We start from the raw sequence: 15,515 nt of genomic DNA, 5'->3' as shown, positions 1-15,515 counted from the left end.
AAGTCATCCACAGCTGATCATTTTACAGTATTGCTGTTACTTTGTATAGTAAATTTCACTTTGCATTAGCTCTTGTAAGTCTTTCCTGGTTTTTCTTGATCATTTCTTTTTTTTTTTTCTTTTCTTTTCTTTTTGTTGGGGGGGTATGCAAGCAATATGTTTCTTTTTCTTGATTATCCATATTTCTTTTTAAAAATAGAATAAGAAAAAGAAAAACAGAAAAGAAATAAAAAACAAAAGAGAACATTGTCATGTGCCTAGCAGAATATCAAGGAGGATTCAAAATAATATAGCAACAAATTACTGGTTCAACAAAATATATATCTTAGAAGAAATTATATTCATGAGTATTCATCTTTTCTTTACTTCCTACTAAATTGTTATTTTGTTCTTTTCTGCACACTTTTTTAATTTTATTCTTTTTGACTCCTTCACCACTCTCAAGCAGGTTATAGTTAAAAAAGTATATGTTTATGTAGATATATGTAGTTATGTAGATATATGTACATATACATACACACTCCCCCACATATACATCTTTCCTATGCCTGCTGACCATTTGCTTTAATTCTATTCTTAACTTGCCTTGCTATTATTTAAACTTTACTTAACCTTCCCCTACCCATGGATTCTTCCCTTGTCTTCTTCCCTCACCATTTGCTTCCCCATCTGCCCTTCTCCCTTTTTTTTTTTTTTAGATTTTTTTTTCTTTTTTTCCTTTAGCTTTTGAAAAGTGCTATACCCTTCATAGTATTGTAGTGTTGCCTATTGAACCCATTCCCGATGTGAGCAGGTTTTCAGAAGGACAAGCCCTCCTCCCCCCTCTAATGCTTCTGTGTCTATTCTTTCTCTGTAACATGATTACTATTTTTACCTTAACTCTGCCCCAATCTTTCCTTGGCTTCTCTATTGTTGATGTCAATCTTAAACATATGATATACATTGCCCATGTTAAAAACAAAACAAAACAAAATAATTTGTCCACATTGAGTTCCTTGAAATTGATCTCTTGTATGTTAAATTTTCTATTAAGTTCAGATTTGGTTGATATAAAGTCTTGAAAATCTGAAAGTTTGTTGAATGTCCATTTTTTCTCATTCAATATCATAGATAATTTTGCTGGACATGATATTTTTGGCCTCAGGCCTAGTTCTTTGATTGTTGGTAGAGGATGATTCCCAGGACCTATAGTCTTTTATTGTGACTGCTGATAGTTCCAATTCTGATTGTAGCTTCAGCATATTTGAATTGTTTTTTCTTGTTTCTTGCAAAATTTTCTCTTTGCTCTGGGATTTCAAAATTTGGCAAAAATATTCCTATATATTTTCCACAAAGGATCTCATTAAGATGGTGATTGGAAGATTTTTTTTTCTGTTTCTACTTTTTTCTCATGATATATCATTCCAGGACAATTTTCTGGGATAATTTCTTGCATTATTATGTCAAGGTTCTTTTTTTGGTCACAATTTTCTGGCATTCCTATTATTTTTATATTTTCTCTTCTTGATCTGTTTTCCATATTTGTTGTTTTTCCTATAAGATGTTTCACATTCTGATCTATTTTTTCATTCTTTAGAATCTGTTTTGTTATTTCTTGGTCTCTCAAAGCTTCATTGGTTTCCCTTTACCCAATTCTCATTTTGAAAGAGTTATTTTCCTTTTTGAGACTCTATATTTCCTTTTCTAGTTGGTTAACTTTTTTTTTTTTCATAATCTTGTTTTTCTTGGATGGTTTTTTTAAAGATTTTTTTTCCTCAATATCTCTCATTTGACTTGTAAATTCTCATTTTCTCTCTCTCTCTCTCTTTTAAGTTCTATAAATTCTCTCTAGGCAGGGAGCCATTTCACATTACCCTTTGGGGAAGAAGTTTTTCTTACTTCAGTGTCTTCCTCAGAAGATGAACTCTGATTTTCCCTGTTCCTGAAGTAAATTTCTATGGTGGATTTCCTTCTTCTTTGTCAATTTTTTTTTTTTCTGAAGCAGTTGGGGTTAAGTGACTTGCTGAGGGTCACATAACAAGGAAGTGTGTCTGAGGCCAGATTTTAACTCAAGTCTTCCTGACTTCAAGGATGGTGCTTTATCTGCTGTACCAAGTAACTGCCCCATGGGTTCATTTTTTTTAAAAAAATAAGATTAGTATATTAATGTAAGCACCTCTAATTGTGGGGTGAAGGGATGGTGCCTCTAATTTCACCTGAGCTGTCTCCTCTGACCAGGAACCCTAAACCAAGAGTTCCACCCTCTAGAAAGTGCCCACAAACAGCAGTATCCCTGCCTTACTTCTGCACTCATTGGGTGAGCTAATTCCTTCCTGCTCAGAATGGCATGCCTGCAGCACAGATGGGCCTGGCATTCCTAATTAGCCAAGGTTTCCTCAGTTTTCCCTGTACTCAGATTCTGACTCCACAGGAGGAGGTGAAAGTTTCTGTGTACATGCTGAGGCTTCAGCCAAATCCAGCTAGTTCAAGGCTGTAGAGCTTCTGTAGAGCAAGTCCTGAGGTATTTGCACTTTCCACAGGTTAATCCCTTGCCTGGGGTCTTTCTTCAGATCTTCTCTTGCTGTACCTGGAGAACCCCTATTCTCTCCAAGTTGGCTTGATTTTTCACCAGTCTGTGTTTGCTGTGAGGTGCAAATTTGTTCTCTTTCTGGGGGAAATCAAGAGAGCTTAATTTAACAACCTGTTCCACCATCTTCCCAGAATCCTCTCCTCTTTATCTTTTTTTTTTTTTTTTTTTTTTTTTTTTGGCTGATACAATTGGGGTTAAGTGACTTGCCCAGGGTCAACAAACTAGGAAGTGTTAAGTATCTGAGGTCAAATTTGAACTAGGGTCTTCCTAACTTCAGTGTTGGTGCTTTATCCGCTGCCTCTCCTCCTCATTTTTGATAGCACAATTTTATTCCATCATAATCATATATTACAATTTGTGTAGCCATTCCCCAATTGATGGGCATCCCCTTAATTTCCAGTTTTTTGCCACCAGAAAAGAGCTGCTATAAATATTTTTGTACATATAGTTTCTTTTTTTTTTTTTTTTTTTCTCTTTTGGTATACAGACCTAATTGTGATATTGCTAGCAAAGGGTATACCTTTGGGCATAGTTCCAAATTGTTCTACAGAATGATTGAATAAATTCATAACTCCAATAGTGCATTAGCATCTCATTATTCCCACATCCCTCTAACATTTGTCATTTTCCTGTTCTGTTCTATTAGCCAATCTAATAGATATGAGATAGTACCTCAGAATTGTTTTAATTTGCATTTCTCCAATCAATAGTAAGATTTTTTAAAAATGTGGCAATAGATAGCTTTGATTACTTTATCTGAAAACTGTTCATATCTTGTTCATTTATCAATTGGGAAATGTCTCTTGCCTTTTTATATTCAGTCCTCCATATGTTTGAGAAATGAGGCCTTTATCACAAAAACTTGCTTCAAAAATTTTTTTCCACTTATTTTCCCCAATCTTATTCCTACCCTCCCATTTATTCTATTCTCTCTTTCACCCTGTCCCTTATCAAAAGTGTTTTATTTCTGATCACCTTCCCCCCAATCTATCCTCCCATCACCCTTCCTTTCTCTTATCTCCTTCTCTTCCACTTTCTTGTAGGGTAAAATAGATTTATGTACCTAATTGAGTATATTAGTGTTATTTGTTCTTTGAGTCAATTCTGACATGAATAAAGTTTATTCACTACCTCTCACTTTATTCCTCTTCCCTCCCACTTTAAAAGCTTTTTCTTATCTCTTATATGTGTAATAATTCACCCCATTCTACCTCTCTTACCTTTTCTCCCAGCACATTTCTTACTTAATTTTTAATTTTATTGTTTTAGATATCATTCCTTCATATTCAATTCACACCTGTATTTTCTGTCTATATATAGTACTTTTAACTACCACAATAATGAGAAAGTTCTTATAAGTTATGTTATCTTTCCATATAGGAATATCAACAGTTAATAAATTATCTTTTTAATCAAGAATGTTTAATTTTTTGTTGACTATCCATTTTCCCCCCTAAACAATTATACTCAGTTTTGCTGGGTAGGTGATTCTTGGTTGTATCCTACCTTTTTTTATTTCTGGAATGTCATATTCCAGTCCTTTAATGTAGAAGCTGTTAAATCTTACGTTATCCTGACTGACTCCGCAATTATTGAATGTTTCTTTCTGGCTGCTCACAATATTTTTTCCTTGACCTGACAACTCTAGAATTTAGCTATCATATTCTTGGTAGCTTTCACTTCGGGATCTATTTTAGGAAGTGATCTGTAGATTCTTTCGATTTATATTTTACCCTCTGGTTCTAGAATATCAGAATATTTAGAATACCATTTTTCCTTAATAATTTTTTGAAAGATATCTACATTCTTTTTTTGATCTTGGCTTTCAGATAATCCAATAATTTTAAAATTATCTCTCCTAGAACTATTTTCAAAGTCAGTTGTTTTGCCAGTGTTTTCTATCTTTTTATTCTTTTGGTTCTGCTTTATTTAAAAATTTTTTTTATAACATCATTAACTCCCATTTGCTCCTTTCTACTTTTTAAGTTATTATTTTCTTCAGTGCTTTTTTTTTTTTCCATTTGGCCAATTCTGCTTTTTAGGCATTCTTTTCCTCATTGGCTTTTTGTACTGTTTTTATTGTTTGGCCTAGTCTATTTTTTAAGGTGTTAGTTTCTTCAGTATTTTTCTTTGTGTGTGTCTTCTTTAATACATTGTTGATTTATTTTTCATGATTTTCTTGCATCACTCTCATTTTTCTTCTCATTTTTTCTTCTTCCTTTCTCACTTGATTTTCAAAATCCTTTTTGAGATCTTCCATGGCCTGATACCAATTCATATTTTTCTTGGAGGCTTTGGATATAGAAGCTTTGACTTTTTCATCTTCTATATGCATATTTTGATTTTCCTATTTATAATATAATTTTTTCTGTTGTTTGCTCATTTTCCAGTCTATTTCTTGACTTTTAACTCCTTTGTTAAAGTAAGGCTTTTCTTTGAGGTTTTGTGTAGCTATATTCAAAGATACTTCAGTTCTTTCAAAGTGGTATGATCTAAAAAAAGGTGTGCATACTATTTTTCTGGCTTGTACTCTGTTCTGTGAGTGACCAAAAGCATTCTTTTCTGCCCTGGAACTGTGTTGTCAGTCCCTGTGGCTTCAAACTGGTATGCTAATGCTTCTCCTTGCCCTAGGACTGCCACCCAGGACTATGGTCCAGACCTGAACAGAGGCAAAGCAACAGAGTCTTGCCTCAGTGCTAGTAAAGTGAGACCTCTGTAATGTCCTTCTGAGCAGTTGTCCGCTCTGTTTACCAACTGTGAGCTAGAAGTTGCTGTCACTGCTGATTCAATAGTTCCCAAGGTCTGTTCCTGGCTTGTTTGGGCCCAGTGTGTGTTGACATAGCTTGTGCCTGACTATATTACACCATCACCCAGATGTGACAGACCTTTCCTGCTAAGCTTCTAAGTTGTCTTTGGCTGGAAAATAATTTTATCCCATCCTTTTATGGATTCTGCTTCTCCAGAAATTGTTATATAACATTTTTAAAGGTGTTCTGAAGGGTGGGGGACTCAGGTGAATCACTGCCTTTTCTCCACTATCTTGGCCACAAGTTTTTATTTAGTATTACTGTATGATGTCTATACTCTTCTTTAGTCATAGTGTTTACCTATTTCAATGATTTTTACATTTTATTTTTCTCAGCCTTTTTTTCCAAGTCACTTGTTTTTGCAATGAGATGTCTTATATTTTCTTATATCATTTTGGTCTTTTGATTTTTTTTTGATATTTTTTGTAATCTCATGAAGTCATTGGTTTCTTTTTGATCCATTTTAATATTTTGAGAATTTGTTGAGTAAAAATTTTACACTTCTTTTGCCAAAGTCATTAATTTCCATTCTAACAAGAAAATGAATGGATGTCCATCAATTGGAGAATGGTTGGGTAAATTATGGTATATGAATGTTACGGAATATTATTGTTCTGTAAGAAATGACCAGCAGGATGAATACAGAGAGGCCTGGAGAGATTTACATCAACTGATGCTGAGTGAAACGAGCAGAACTAGGAGAACATCATACAATTCAACAATGATACTATATGAGGATCTATTCTGATGGAAGTGGATATCTTCAACATAGAGAAGAGCTAATCCAATTCCAATTGATCAATGATGGACAGAATCAGCTACACCCAGAAAAGGAACACTGGGAAATGAGTGTAAACTGTGAGCATTTTTTTTGTTTTTCTTCCCAGATTATTTTTACCTTCAGAATACAATTCTTCCTTTGCAACAACAACAACAAAAACATTCGGTTCTGCACATATATATTGTACCTAGGATATACTATAAGATATTTAATATGTATGGGAATTAATGCCACCTAGGGGAGGGAAGGAGGGGAAAAATTCGGAACGGAAGGGAGTACAAGGGATAATGTTGTTTAAAAAAAAAAAAATTACTTATGCATATGTACTGTCAAAAAAATGTTATAATTATAAAATTAATTTAAAAAAATTTCCGTTCTAGTACTTTCTTTCATAGTTCTCATTTCTCTTCCTTTTTTTCCTTCTTGTGCTCTTGTTTTATTTATTTAAAATTTTTAAAGCTTTTTTTTTTTTTAAAGTCTTCATATTTTCAAATTTTGTGCCCAAATGTGGTTTTTTCCCCTTTTTGAGGATACTTTGGAGTCATTTTCTTCTTCTGGATTTGTGAACTAAGTGTCCTTGTTACCATAATAGCTTATCATGGGATTCTTTTTTGGTTTGCTCATTTTTCCCATACTAGTCCCTGATTTAAAATGTAATGCTAAGGCCAAACTTTGTGCTCTTCTGAAGGGAGTGTGTAGGCTGGTCCTATTGCTGCTTTCTTGGATTATTGTGTATTGCATTAGTCCAGGCTCCCAGGGTCAATCGAAGCTGGGACCCTGCAAGGTTCCAGTGCTCTCAATATCATTTGATCATAGAGAAAGTCTATGTATTGTTCCCAGGGACTAAACTCTCTAAGTTTTTGGCCTGGGTTTGAATCTAAGCAGCAGTAGGCTGTTATATAACTTAGTCACTGTCAGAGAAGCTTTGCTGGTACAGAGTAACAGAAGTATACATTTTACGTTGGTCCCTGCTTTTTCTTCTGAAGGCTTTCACACTGGGCTAAAAGTTGGAACTGAGTCCCTACATCATTGCTACTTGCTTCTGAACTTGCTCCTTTAAGTGTACAACCTAGGATCTGCCAGTGCTCAGGAAGATCCTCTGGGCACAGGTTTCTTCCTAATTACTCTGAATTTGTGACTTTGATCTAAGTAGGGATAAACAAAGCTGTTAGTTGGCACATTTTTGTATCCTGCATGAGGTTGAGGTGTTCAATATGAATCTTGGACCTCCTCTATCCCTCATGCTTGTCTCACTATGTAGTGCTTTATCAATGGACTTATAATCAGATGCCAACCCTACTGATCACAGACCCTTCTATCTGCGTCCTGCTTACCTTGACTGGAAAAAATTACTCACTTGCATATATATATATATATATATATATATATATATAATTTTTTTTTTTTTAATTTCTCCTTTGGAATTTATTCTGATAACATTTTCTAGCTTTTATTGGAAGAGATCTGGGAATGAGCTCTGAAATTTATTTTCTTGTGTTTCTTTTTCTTATAAGTAGAATGTAAAGAAAAACATCTGATTAATTGAAAGTTCTGACTAATTTAGTTCAATTCAAGACATGTTTATTAGGTGCTTACAAAAGCACAAAGTACTGTATATCGGTGCAAAGAGTACATAGACAAAATTTTAAGTTGTCCTTTTCCTCGAGAAACATAAATTCTGCTGAGATATGCAATCTGCCAACATAAATTAATTTTAAAGACAGCAATAACAACCAGAGAGATTGTAATAAGCCTTAAATAGTGAGTAGCATTTGAGTTGTCTTGAAAAAACATGGGAATCTGTAAGAAGTCAAAGAGCACAGTTCAGCCATAAGTACTGCTTGTGCAAAGGCATGGAATGAAAAATTCATGGAACAGTATTTGACTGGAAAATAGAGTGCATGAAGGGAAATAATGTGAAATAAGTCTGGAAAGGTAGACTAGAGTTAATTTGTGAAGGCCTTAAATGTCAGGCTAAGGAGATTTATATTTTATCTTAGAGAGGCAAAGGAACTGTTGAGTATTTTTGAGTAGGGAAATGACGTAGACAGACCTGTGCTTTAGCAATTTGGTAACTGTAGAGAACTAAAGAAAAAGGAGGAGGGAGACCAATTAGAAGGCTATTTCAGTAGTTCAAGCAAAAAGTAATAGTTTAAATTACAACAAAGTTCAAGGTGTTGTATGGGTAGAGTTGATAAGAGTTGACAACTGATTGTATTTGACATTTGGGAATAGGAGAGAAGACTCAGGGATGACATTGAGATTGCACACCTGGGTGACTAGAAAAATACTATCAGTAGAAATAAGTGAAAGTTTAAAGGAATAGAGAGTTTTGATGAAATAGAATGTGGTTTCTTTTTGGACATGTTGAGTTTGAAATTTTGATGGGACATCAAGGTGGAGAAATCCAGAGGCAGTGTATAGGGCAGGTTTGGAATTTAAAAAAGAGATTGGCCGGAAATGAGTGTCTCATGCAAGGAATCACAAGATGGGAGGAACCAAAGGAGACTCATCTTCTCTGCACCAATTTGGAACCAGAATTTCATATAATCTTTGGAGCCTGAGCAGGGGACTCATGCCTACTCCCAAATGTTGATAATTGAATACTGCATTGGGGCACATAATAAAATAAAACCTAGAACAAAGTCTGCATAGAATTGGATAGAAGCTTGGTGGAATATCTGTAGGAAATTAAGAATCACATAAAAAATAGATGGCTTGTGAACTACACTAATGTGCTTAAAAATGAATGTTTGTAAAGAAAATTGTTAATTATTATTATCAATATATTTTATTATTTTTCGAAGTATAAAAGGGACACTGGACTCTGAGCTACTCCACATACAAGTCTGTGATAACTATATAGAATAAACTGAGTGAAGACCTCTTATAAGGATGCGGCTTTGACTTATGCCCTAATTGTGACTTCAGATGTGTAGTACCAAGTTGAGCTATAGTTAAAAAGCTGCAGATGTTTATTGCCTTGAATGAACAGGCCCCTCCTGTTCTATTTAACCTTGTATTTTGCAGTTTGTACTTTGCACTCCTTTACTGACAAACACATTTTCAGATGGAAGTTGCCCTTTTTTACAAGAATGTAATAAACCCCCTTTTGCTTTTTCTTACAAAAAAAATAAAAGAGATTGGATCTGAATATATAGATGTGTGAGTCATCTGTCTATTGATAATAACTGAATCCCTGGGACCTGATGCTATCACCAAAGAAGAGAATAGAGAGGAAAAAGAGAAAAGGGGAAAGAATCTTAGGGACATCTGTAGTTGGGGGCAGGAGATAAATAATGATTCATCAAAAGAGATTGTGAAGGATCAATCAGGTAGGAGTAAAGCAAGAAAAATACAGTTTCATGGAAGTGCAGAGACAAGAAAGGACAAAAAGTTAGCAGTGGCAGAAGCTACTGAGAAGTTATGAAGAAGGATTGAGAAAAAGGTCAATGATTTTAGCAATTAAGAGATCATTGGTTAGGACCAAAATCAACTTCTACATTTAATTCACTACCAATAAAATTATCAAGGACATACATGAAAGTACTTGGCAAAAATAATACAAAATTCATTTGGAAAAACAAAAAAATATAGCATATTGAGGGAAATGATGAAAAGAAGGTAAGGATGAAAGGGGAATAATACTTCTGACCTCAAACTATATTATAAAGCAGCAGTCATCAAAAACATTTAATCTTGGTTTTAAAATGGAAGGAGATAAATGGAATAGACTACACAAGGAAGAATCTAAACATTGGAACTCAAAACTAGTGTTTGATAAAGTAGAAAGCATAAATTACCTAGGAATGAAGTCCCTATCTGACAAAAACTGCTGGAAAAACTGGAAAATAACCTAGCAGAAATTGGATTTAGACCAGCATATTGTACTATACTCCACAGTACATTTTGTGCTGTGGATATGTAACTTTAATAGTAAATATACTTTTAAAAAAATTAAAAGAGAAACACATCATATAATTCCCACAGGTATGCATAGGAAATGGATTCCATTTTATTTTATTTATTTAATTATTTATTTATTTTGTTTGCTGAGACATTTGGAGTGAAGTGATTTGCCCAGGGTCACATAGCTAGGAAGTGTTAAGTATCTGAGGTCACATTTGAACTCAGGTCCTCCTAACTTCAGGGCTGTTGTTCTATCCACTGTGCCATCTAGCTACCCCTGGATTCCATTTTTAAAATCTTTTAACATTTTATTTTCCCCTAATTACATATGAAAAGAAGGAAATGTATTTTTAACCAAATAAAAGATAGAGGCAATTACAAAAGTAAAATAGATACCTTTGATTATCATGTGAAACTTAAAAGCTTCTCTGCAGAAAAAACCTTGTACTTACAATAAAAAGGAAAGTGGTCAAATAGTTTTAAAAAAATTATATTGAATTTCTCTGATAAAAGTTTGACATACAACATATATAAACAATTAATGGCATTTTAAAGTTACTTTATATTCATTTTGGGTGCAATAAATTGCCAGGTCCTAGTAGATAACTTTTCTCCTTTTAAGCAAATTAGAAAGATCATGATACAACTGTAATAATTCCCTGTGTTTATAGAAGCGGCCAGTTTGCTGATGTCCAATTTATTTTTGGCTTCTTGTCCTTAGATTATGAAAACTAAGCATGATAATTATTAACTTCTCTGACACAGTTAATATTTTGAAACATTTACAGTATGCACCTATCAGCTGAATCAAATACACAGAAGACCTTGAGAAGCTTCTGGTAAAACTCTAAAATGTGTGTTAGATACAGATATGCTGACTGAATTCTCTTACTAGTAACTGAAATAATTCTAAATTCTTGGTAAAATGATTCCTTTGTTTACAATAATTGAACTCCCTAGAAACCAGGGGCTATCTACCTGTCTTCCAATATGACTGTCCTGTTTTTTAGTCCTCTTCTAAATCGGGACATCACAATTAGGCAAGTGTATGAGAAAGGAGTAGTAGTCCAAACACCTCTCTAATCCAGAGCTAGAACTCTTTAGAGAGATGCTAGAAAAATATAGAATTTAGGAATGGAAACCCTTTTAAAACTGCTGGAAGACATCTCCAAGAGTCAAAAAAGTCAGTTTCTTCTTCAGACTATTTTATATTTATCTATTTGTTTAAATGTTGGATTCCTCCAGTAAAACGGAAGTTTCTTAAGGGTAGGAACTGGTTTTTCCCCCATTTTATCTTTTTATCCTTAACTTCTAGCCCAGCACCTTAGCCATAGTAAGGTACTTTTAATAAGTGCTTATTGAATGGTACCTAAGTCATTCTCATCAAATCAGTGTCTATATATATTATTTTTAGCTCTCAGACCAATGCAGTGATATAAATTTTTATAGAAAGCACTCCTTGCTCACATGCTGAAGTTTGACTCTTTCTTCATATTCTATTTCCCTGATAAAGATTTCTATATCCTTCTTAGAATCACTTTCTGCAATAGCCTAATATTTAATTCATTAATGCTCCCACATTCATAAAAGTCATTCTTTGGTGATTTTTAAGTTTTTAAAGCTTTTTTTCTATTTTTTTTACTTTTATGCCACCCTAATTTCTAAATATATTACCTGCTAAAATAAAAAGAAGGGGGAGTGGAGAGCAGGTCAGCATTACTCAACTCATCAATAGATTTTGACATTATATAGTAATGTTCCACATAAGTCCTCATCCTTAGTTCCCATCATTGCCACACCTCCTCCCCACAAAAAAGATACTCATATATTTTCTCTTCTCTTTTTCGAGGACAAGCTTGATCATTGTAATTACACAATATTGGGTTTTTCTTTTGTTGTTCTTCCCATGTACATTGTAGTCATTGTATATATCCCCTTGATGATTTAAACTTTATATCTAAGTAATCTAATGTTTTCCTTTGTCTACAAAATTCTTTATATACTTCTTTTTCACTTTTGCTCTTTCCCTCCCTTTTCTCACCTTCTTCCATTTCAATTAGTTTGGAGATATAGTTAGAAGAGGGAAGGGAATGGAAAATTCTCCTCTTTTTCACTTTCTCAAAAAGAAATTACTACAAGAAAGTGTTTTGAAAGAAATCATTAAGCAGAAAATAGCAATCACTATCCATTGCTTACTGCTATTCTTTGGTGACCTCACTTTTTCCTTTTTTATTAGCTTCCTGAGCTCGCTTGGATTTGTTGATCCTCTCATTGTCAGCATCCCAGCATTCCATGAAGGAATTGGTCTGGAGCTTTCTTTTTCCTATAAGGATAGGCTTGTTTGTGTGAGGCAGTGTGCTGAAAGAGTTGGCTATTGATTGAAGTGAAGATGGAAGCTCATGGCATCCAAAAGCAGATTAAAGGGAAACATATTAGGACAATAGAGGAGGAATGAAGCTTGCCCAAGGGAGTTAACATTCCTAAGTAGGTATCAATGAATAAAAGCTATTTGTACCATTCCCTAGAGTAGTTGGACAAGGCAAATTTAAAACAACTGGAAGAAAGCAAAGACACCGTGAACCAAAAAATGTTGCTCTGGTGTCAGAGAACTTGAAGAAGTAAGAATTTAATTTAGAACTTCTATTTAATTATTTTCTTAGTTTTTACAGGATAAGGATTGCCTTGGACCATTTTCTTCATCTATTCCTGCTCTTCATCCATCGCTTTTCCCTATCTTTGTCCCATAATTTCTGTTATCACATCCTAGTGTAATAAATGTCAGTGTTAAGTATAATTTTTTTCCATTACATTCTTAGAAATACTATAGTCACCCTAATCTTACCTTCTAAGTCTACTAGTTAACTAGAGATCTTTGGTAAGGTACTACTGGAGAAAAACATCCTAGACTGTGCACAAGGAGTGCAGAGGATCCCGTCTTATAATCTAAAATGCTTTGGTAGAGAGTGATTGCTGAAAAGCCATGTACCTAAGTTCTAAATCTGCTGAAGTTAGAAATGGGAGGTTTTTTTTACTATGGTTTCTCATCTTTAGGAATCAGATGTAAAGAAGACAGTTTCATTCTTTGATGCTAATGCCATTCAGATCTTGGGGGAAAATTCTGATCAGAGGCAGCTGATAGGTGATTTCAGCAAGGTGAGTGTTCTCTCTCCATTCTGGGCTCCATTCAGCCACTTTGGGATGGGACATTTTCTTCTTTGCCCTAAGAGAAGAGCATTCACGTTTATGCATGAGGTGCTGTGCTTCATGCCTAGTCTTTCACATGCCCCCTAGTGATAGGATGTGGGACCTGTGATAGTGGGCAGCCTAAAAGTGTCAGTGTGACACCAGTCTCACTAGGCTTTTCTTATTGAGACATCTTGCCCATGGAATTGGGGAAAAGAGGGACGGTCAGTGGCTATTGTTTTTAGAAACCATTGAGACACTAGGGAAATTTAAAAAGGAAAAGTCTAAGGGTTAGTGAATTTTTGATTCCAGTAGGTCATATTTTCACATGTTTGAGAATCATGGTAAATTTGATTTCCCTTCCATTTTTCATTTTCCTAGGTGTACATGCTACCAACAGTGACAGGAAAGCATCAAGATCTGAAGTACATTAACCCAGAGATGGTAAATTTGTTTTTGAAGATGGAAGGTGTTCATATGGACATTCATCACTTCCCATCTGTCTTTGCCCTTTTTAAAGTAGTCCTTTTAGCCAAATAAACTGGATTGGAGCGTTTCTAATTAATATTCTCTAATCCCAACACTTTCTTTTGGAGGCTAAGGAAACTCCCTTCCATTTTTCTCTTTTCCTTTCAAAAACAATCCTGTTTCTGAGTCACTGACATCCTCAGTCATTTGCCTGTTTTCCCCCGACTGTTTTACTTTTTGAGGTATCCAAAGGAGACTAATTTCAATGGTTACCTCTAGTTGGCCAGTTCTTTTCTTCTTTGGCTTCTTGCCTCAGAACAAACAGTTTTGGGGTCTTGCATTTTCTATATGGTTGCTTATTGTACTACAAAAGTACCCATCATTGTCTTCTTCTGAACAGCATGTTCTCAAGGGAGGCTAGGCCACTGGAACCTCTTCTGCAATATATTGTCAGAAGGCAAGACTTGTGGGGGCCAGGATAGGACCACACACCAAAAAGGTTGCCTCACTTCTTCAAAGTAACTACAATGACCAACACATTTAGTCATTATTGCTCCTTTGCAGGTGGCTGCTCTGCTATGGGGGCAGCTGCAAGACCTGATTGAGAAGTTTTATATTATTGATTGCCGCTACCCATATGAGTATCAAGGAGGTCATATCCAGGTAAGAGTACTGGGTAGACATCCACAGATGGGCACTAGGTGGATATATGTGGAAGAAGGACTATCTTGTCTACTACAGGAAAGCTCCACAGCAGGAAACAGTGAGAATGAGAGGGGCAGAGATTGTATATTTAGATATCATGAGGTCCTGGGTAGTCAAAACTGAGCCCTCATGCTATCTTAGTGCCAGAGTAGCCAATAGTCTTAAATAACTATTTTAATATATAGAGACCAGTCTTATTCTCTGTGGGAGATTAATGTGATTCCTGTCCCTGAGTCCTTCCCTGTTATTAGACTTGCTAATTCATTGGCCCCAGTAATATGAGGTAGGCCCAATTATCACAAGAATGGTGGCTTAGGGGTTTCTAAGTGTCTGTGCTATCTGAAGAGTTTTGTGGAATGTGCTGTTTAGATTCTTCTCTTCTACAGGGAGCTCTGAACCTGTACAATCAGGAAGAACTACATAATTTCTTCCTGAAGAAGCCTTTTGTCCCTTCTAGTACCCAGAAAAGAATAATCATCGTGTTTCATTGTGAATTCTCTTCGGAAAGAGGCCCCCGAATGTGAGAATGGGGTCCTGGGTGAGACAGAGCATTGGTTTGGGGTCTGGTTCTCATAAATACCGCCATAGTTACTTGGAAGTCAATTGTCTGACAAGAATAAGCATTCCTCCCCTACATAATATTTGCCCCATGTAAATATTCCTCCCCAATATCCCCTCAGTCCCTGAGGAGTGAAAAGGGATTGTGATTATAGCTTAAGTTATTCTTATTTAGGACATTCATGATTCAATCATTCCAGTCATGTTCAATTCTTTATGACATCATTTGAAGTGTTCTTGGCAGAGATACTGGAATAGTTTGCCATTTCCTTCTCCAGCTCATTTTACAGATGAGGAAACTGAGGCAAACATTCAAGTAGCATGAAGAAAAGGAATGGAGAAGTTGATTTTATTGCTTGAATAGTATAGAGGGTTTCAACAGGGAACAAAAAAAATTGGGGATATAGCCCTGACACAAATAGTGTGTAGAGAAGTACAGGAAAAGAAGGGGTTCTGATAATACTTTTGTTTGAAATATTTGAATCCCTCTTTACCTTGACTCGGGGCTAGGCCCATCAGTCCCCCTTACTCCCTT

At 35.1% G+C, this 15,515-nt stretch overlaps 1 protein-coding gene across 8 annotated transcripts in view; it reads left to right on the top strand.

The window, feature by feature from the left end:
- Positions 1-15,515, top strand: part of CDC25C (cell division cycle 25C) — a 44,962-nt gene that overhangs the window by 19,753 nt on the left and 9,694 nt on the right. For all 8 annotated transcript variants that reach the window (XM_074291443.1, XM_074291449.1, XM_074291442.1 and 5 more), the window contains 4 exons: positions 13,118-13,219; positions 13,631-13,693; positions 14,282-14,380; positions 14,809-14,942. In XM_074291443.1, the coding sequence (XP_074147544.1) occupies positions 13,118-13,219; positions 13,631-13,693; positions 14,282-14,380; positions 14,809-14,942 (398 nt within the window). The remainder of the gene's footprint in view (positions 1-13,117; positions 13,220-13,630; positions 13,694-14,281; positions 14,381-14,808; positions 14,943-15,515) is intronic.

This window comes from Sminthopsis crassicaudata, chromosome 2, assembly GCF_048593235.1.
Source record: "Sminthopsis crassicaudata isolate SCR6 chromosome 2, ASM4859323v1, whole genome shotgun sequence".
Lineage (NCBI taxonomy): Eukaryota > Metazoa > Chordata > Mammalia > Dasyuromorphia > Dasyuridae > Sminthopsis > Sminthopsis crassicaudata.
The sequence above is the reverse complement of the archived record's forward strand: the minus strand, read 5'-3'. Positions and strand labels throughout refer to the sequence as shown.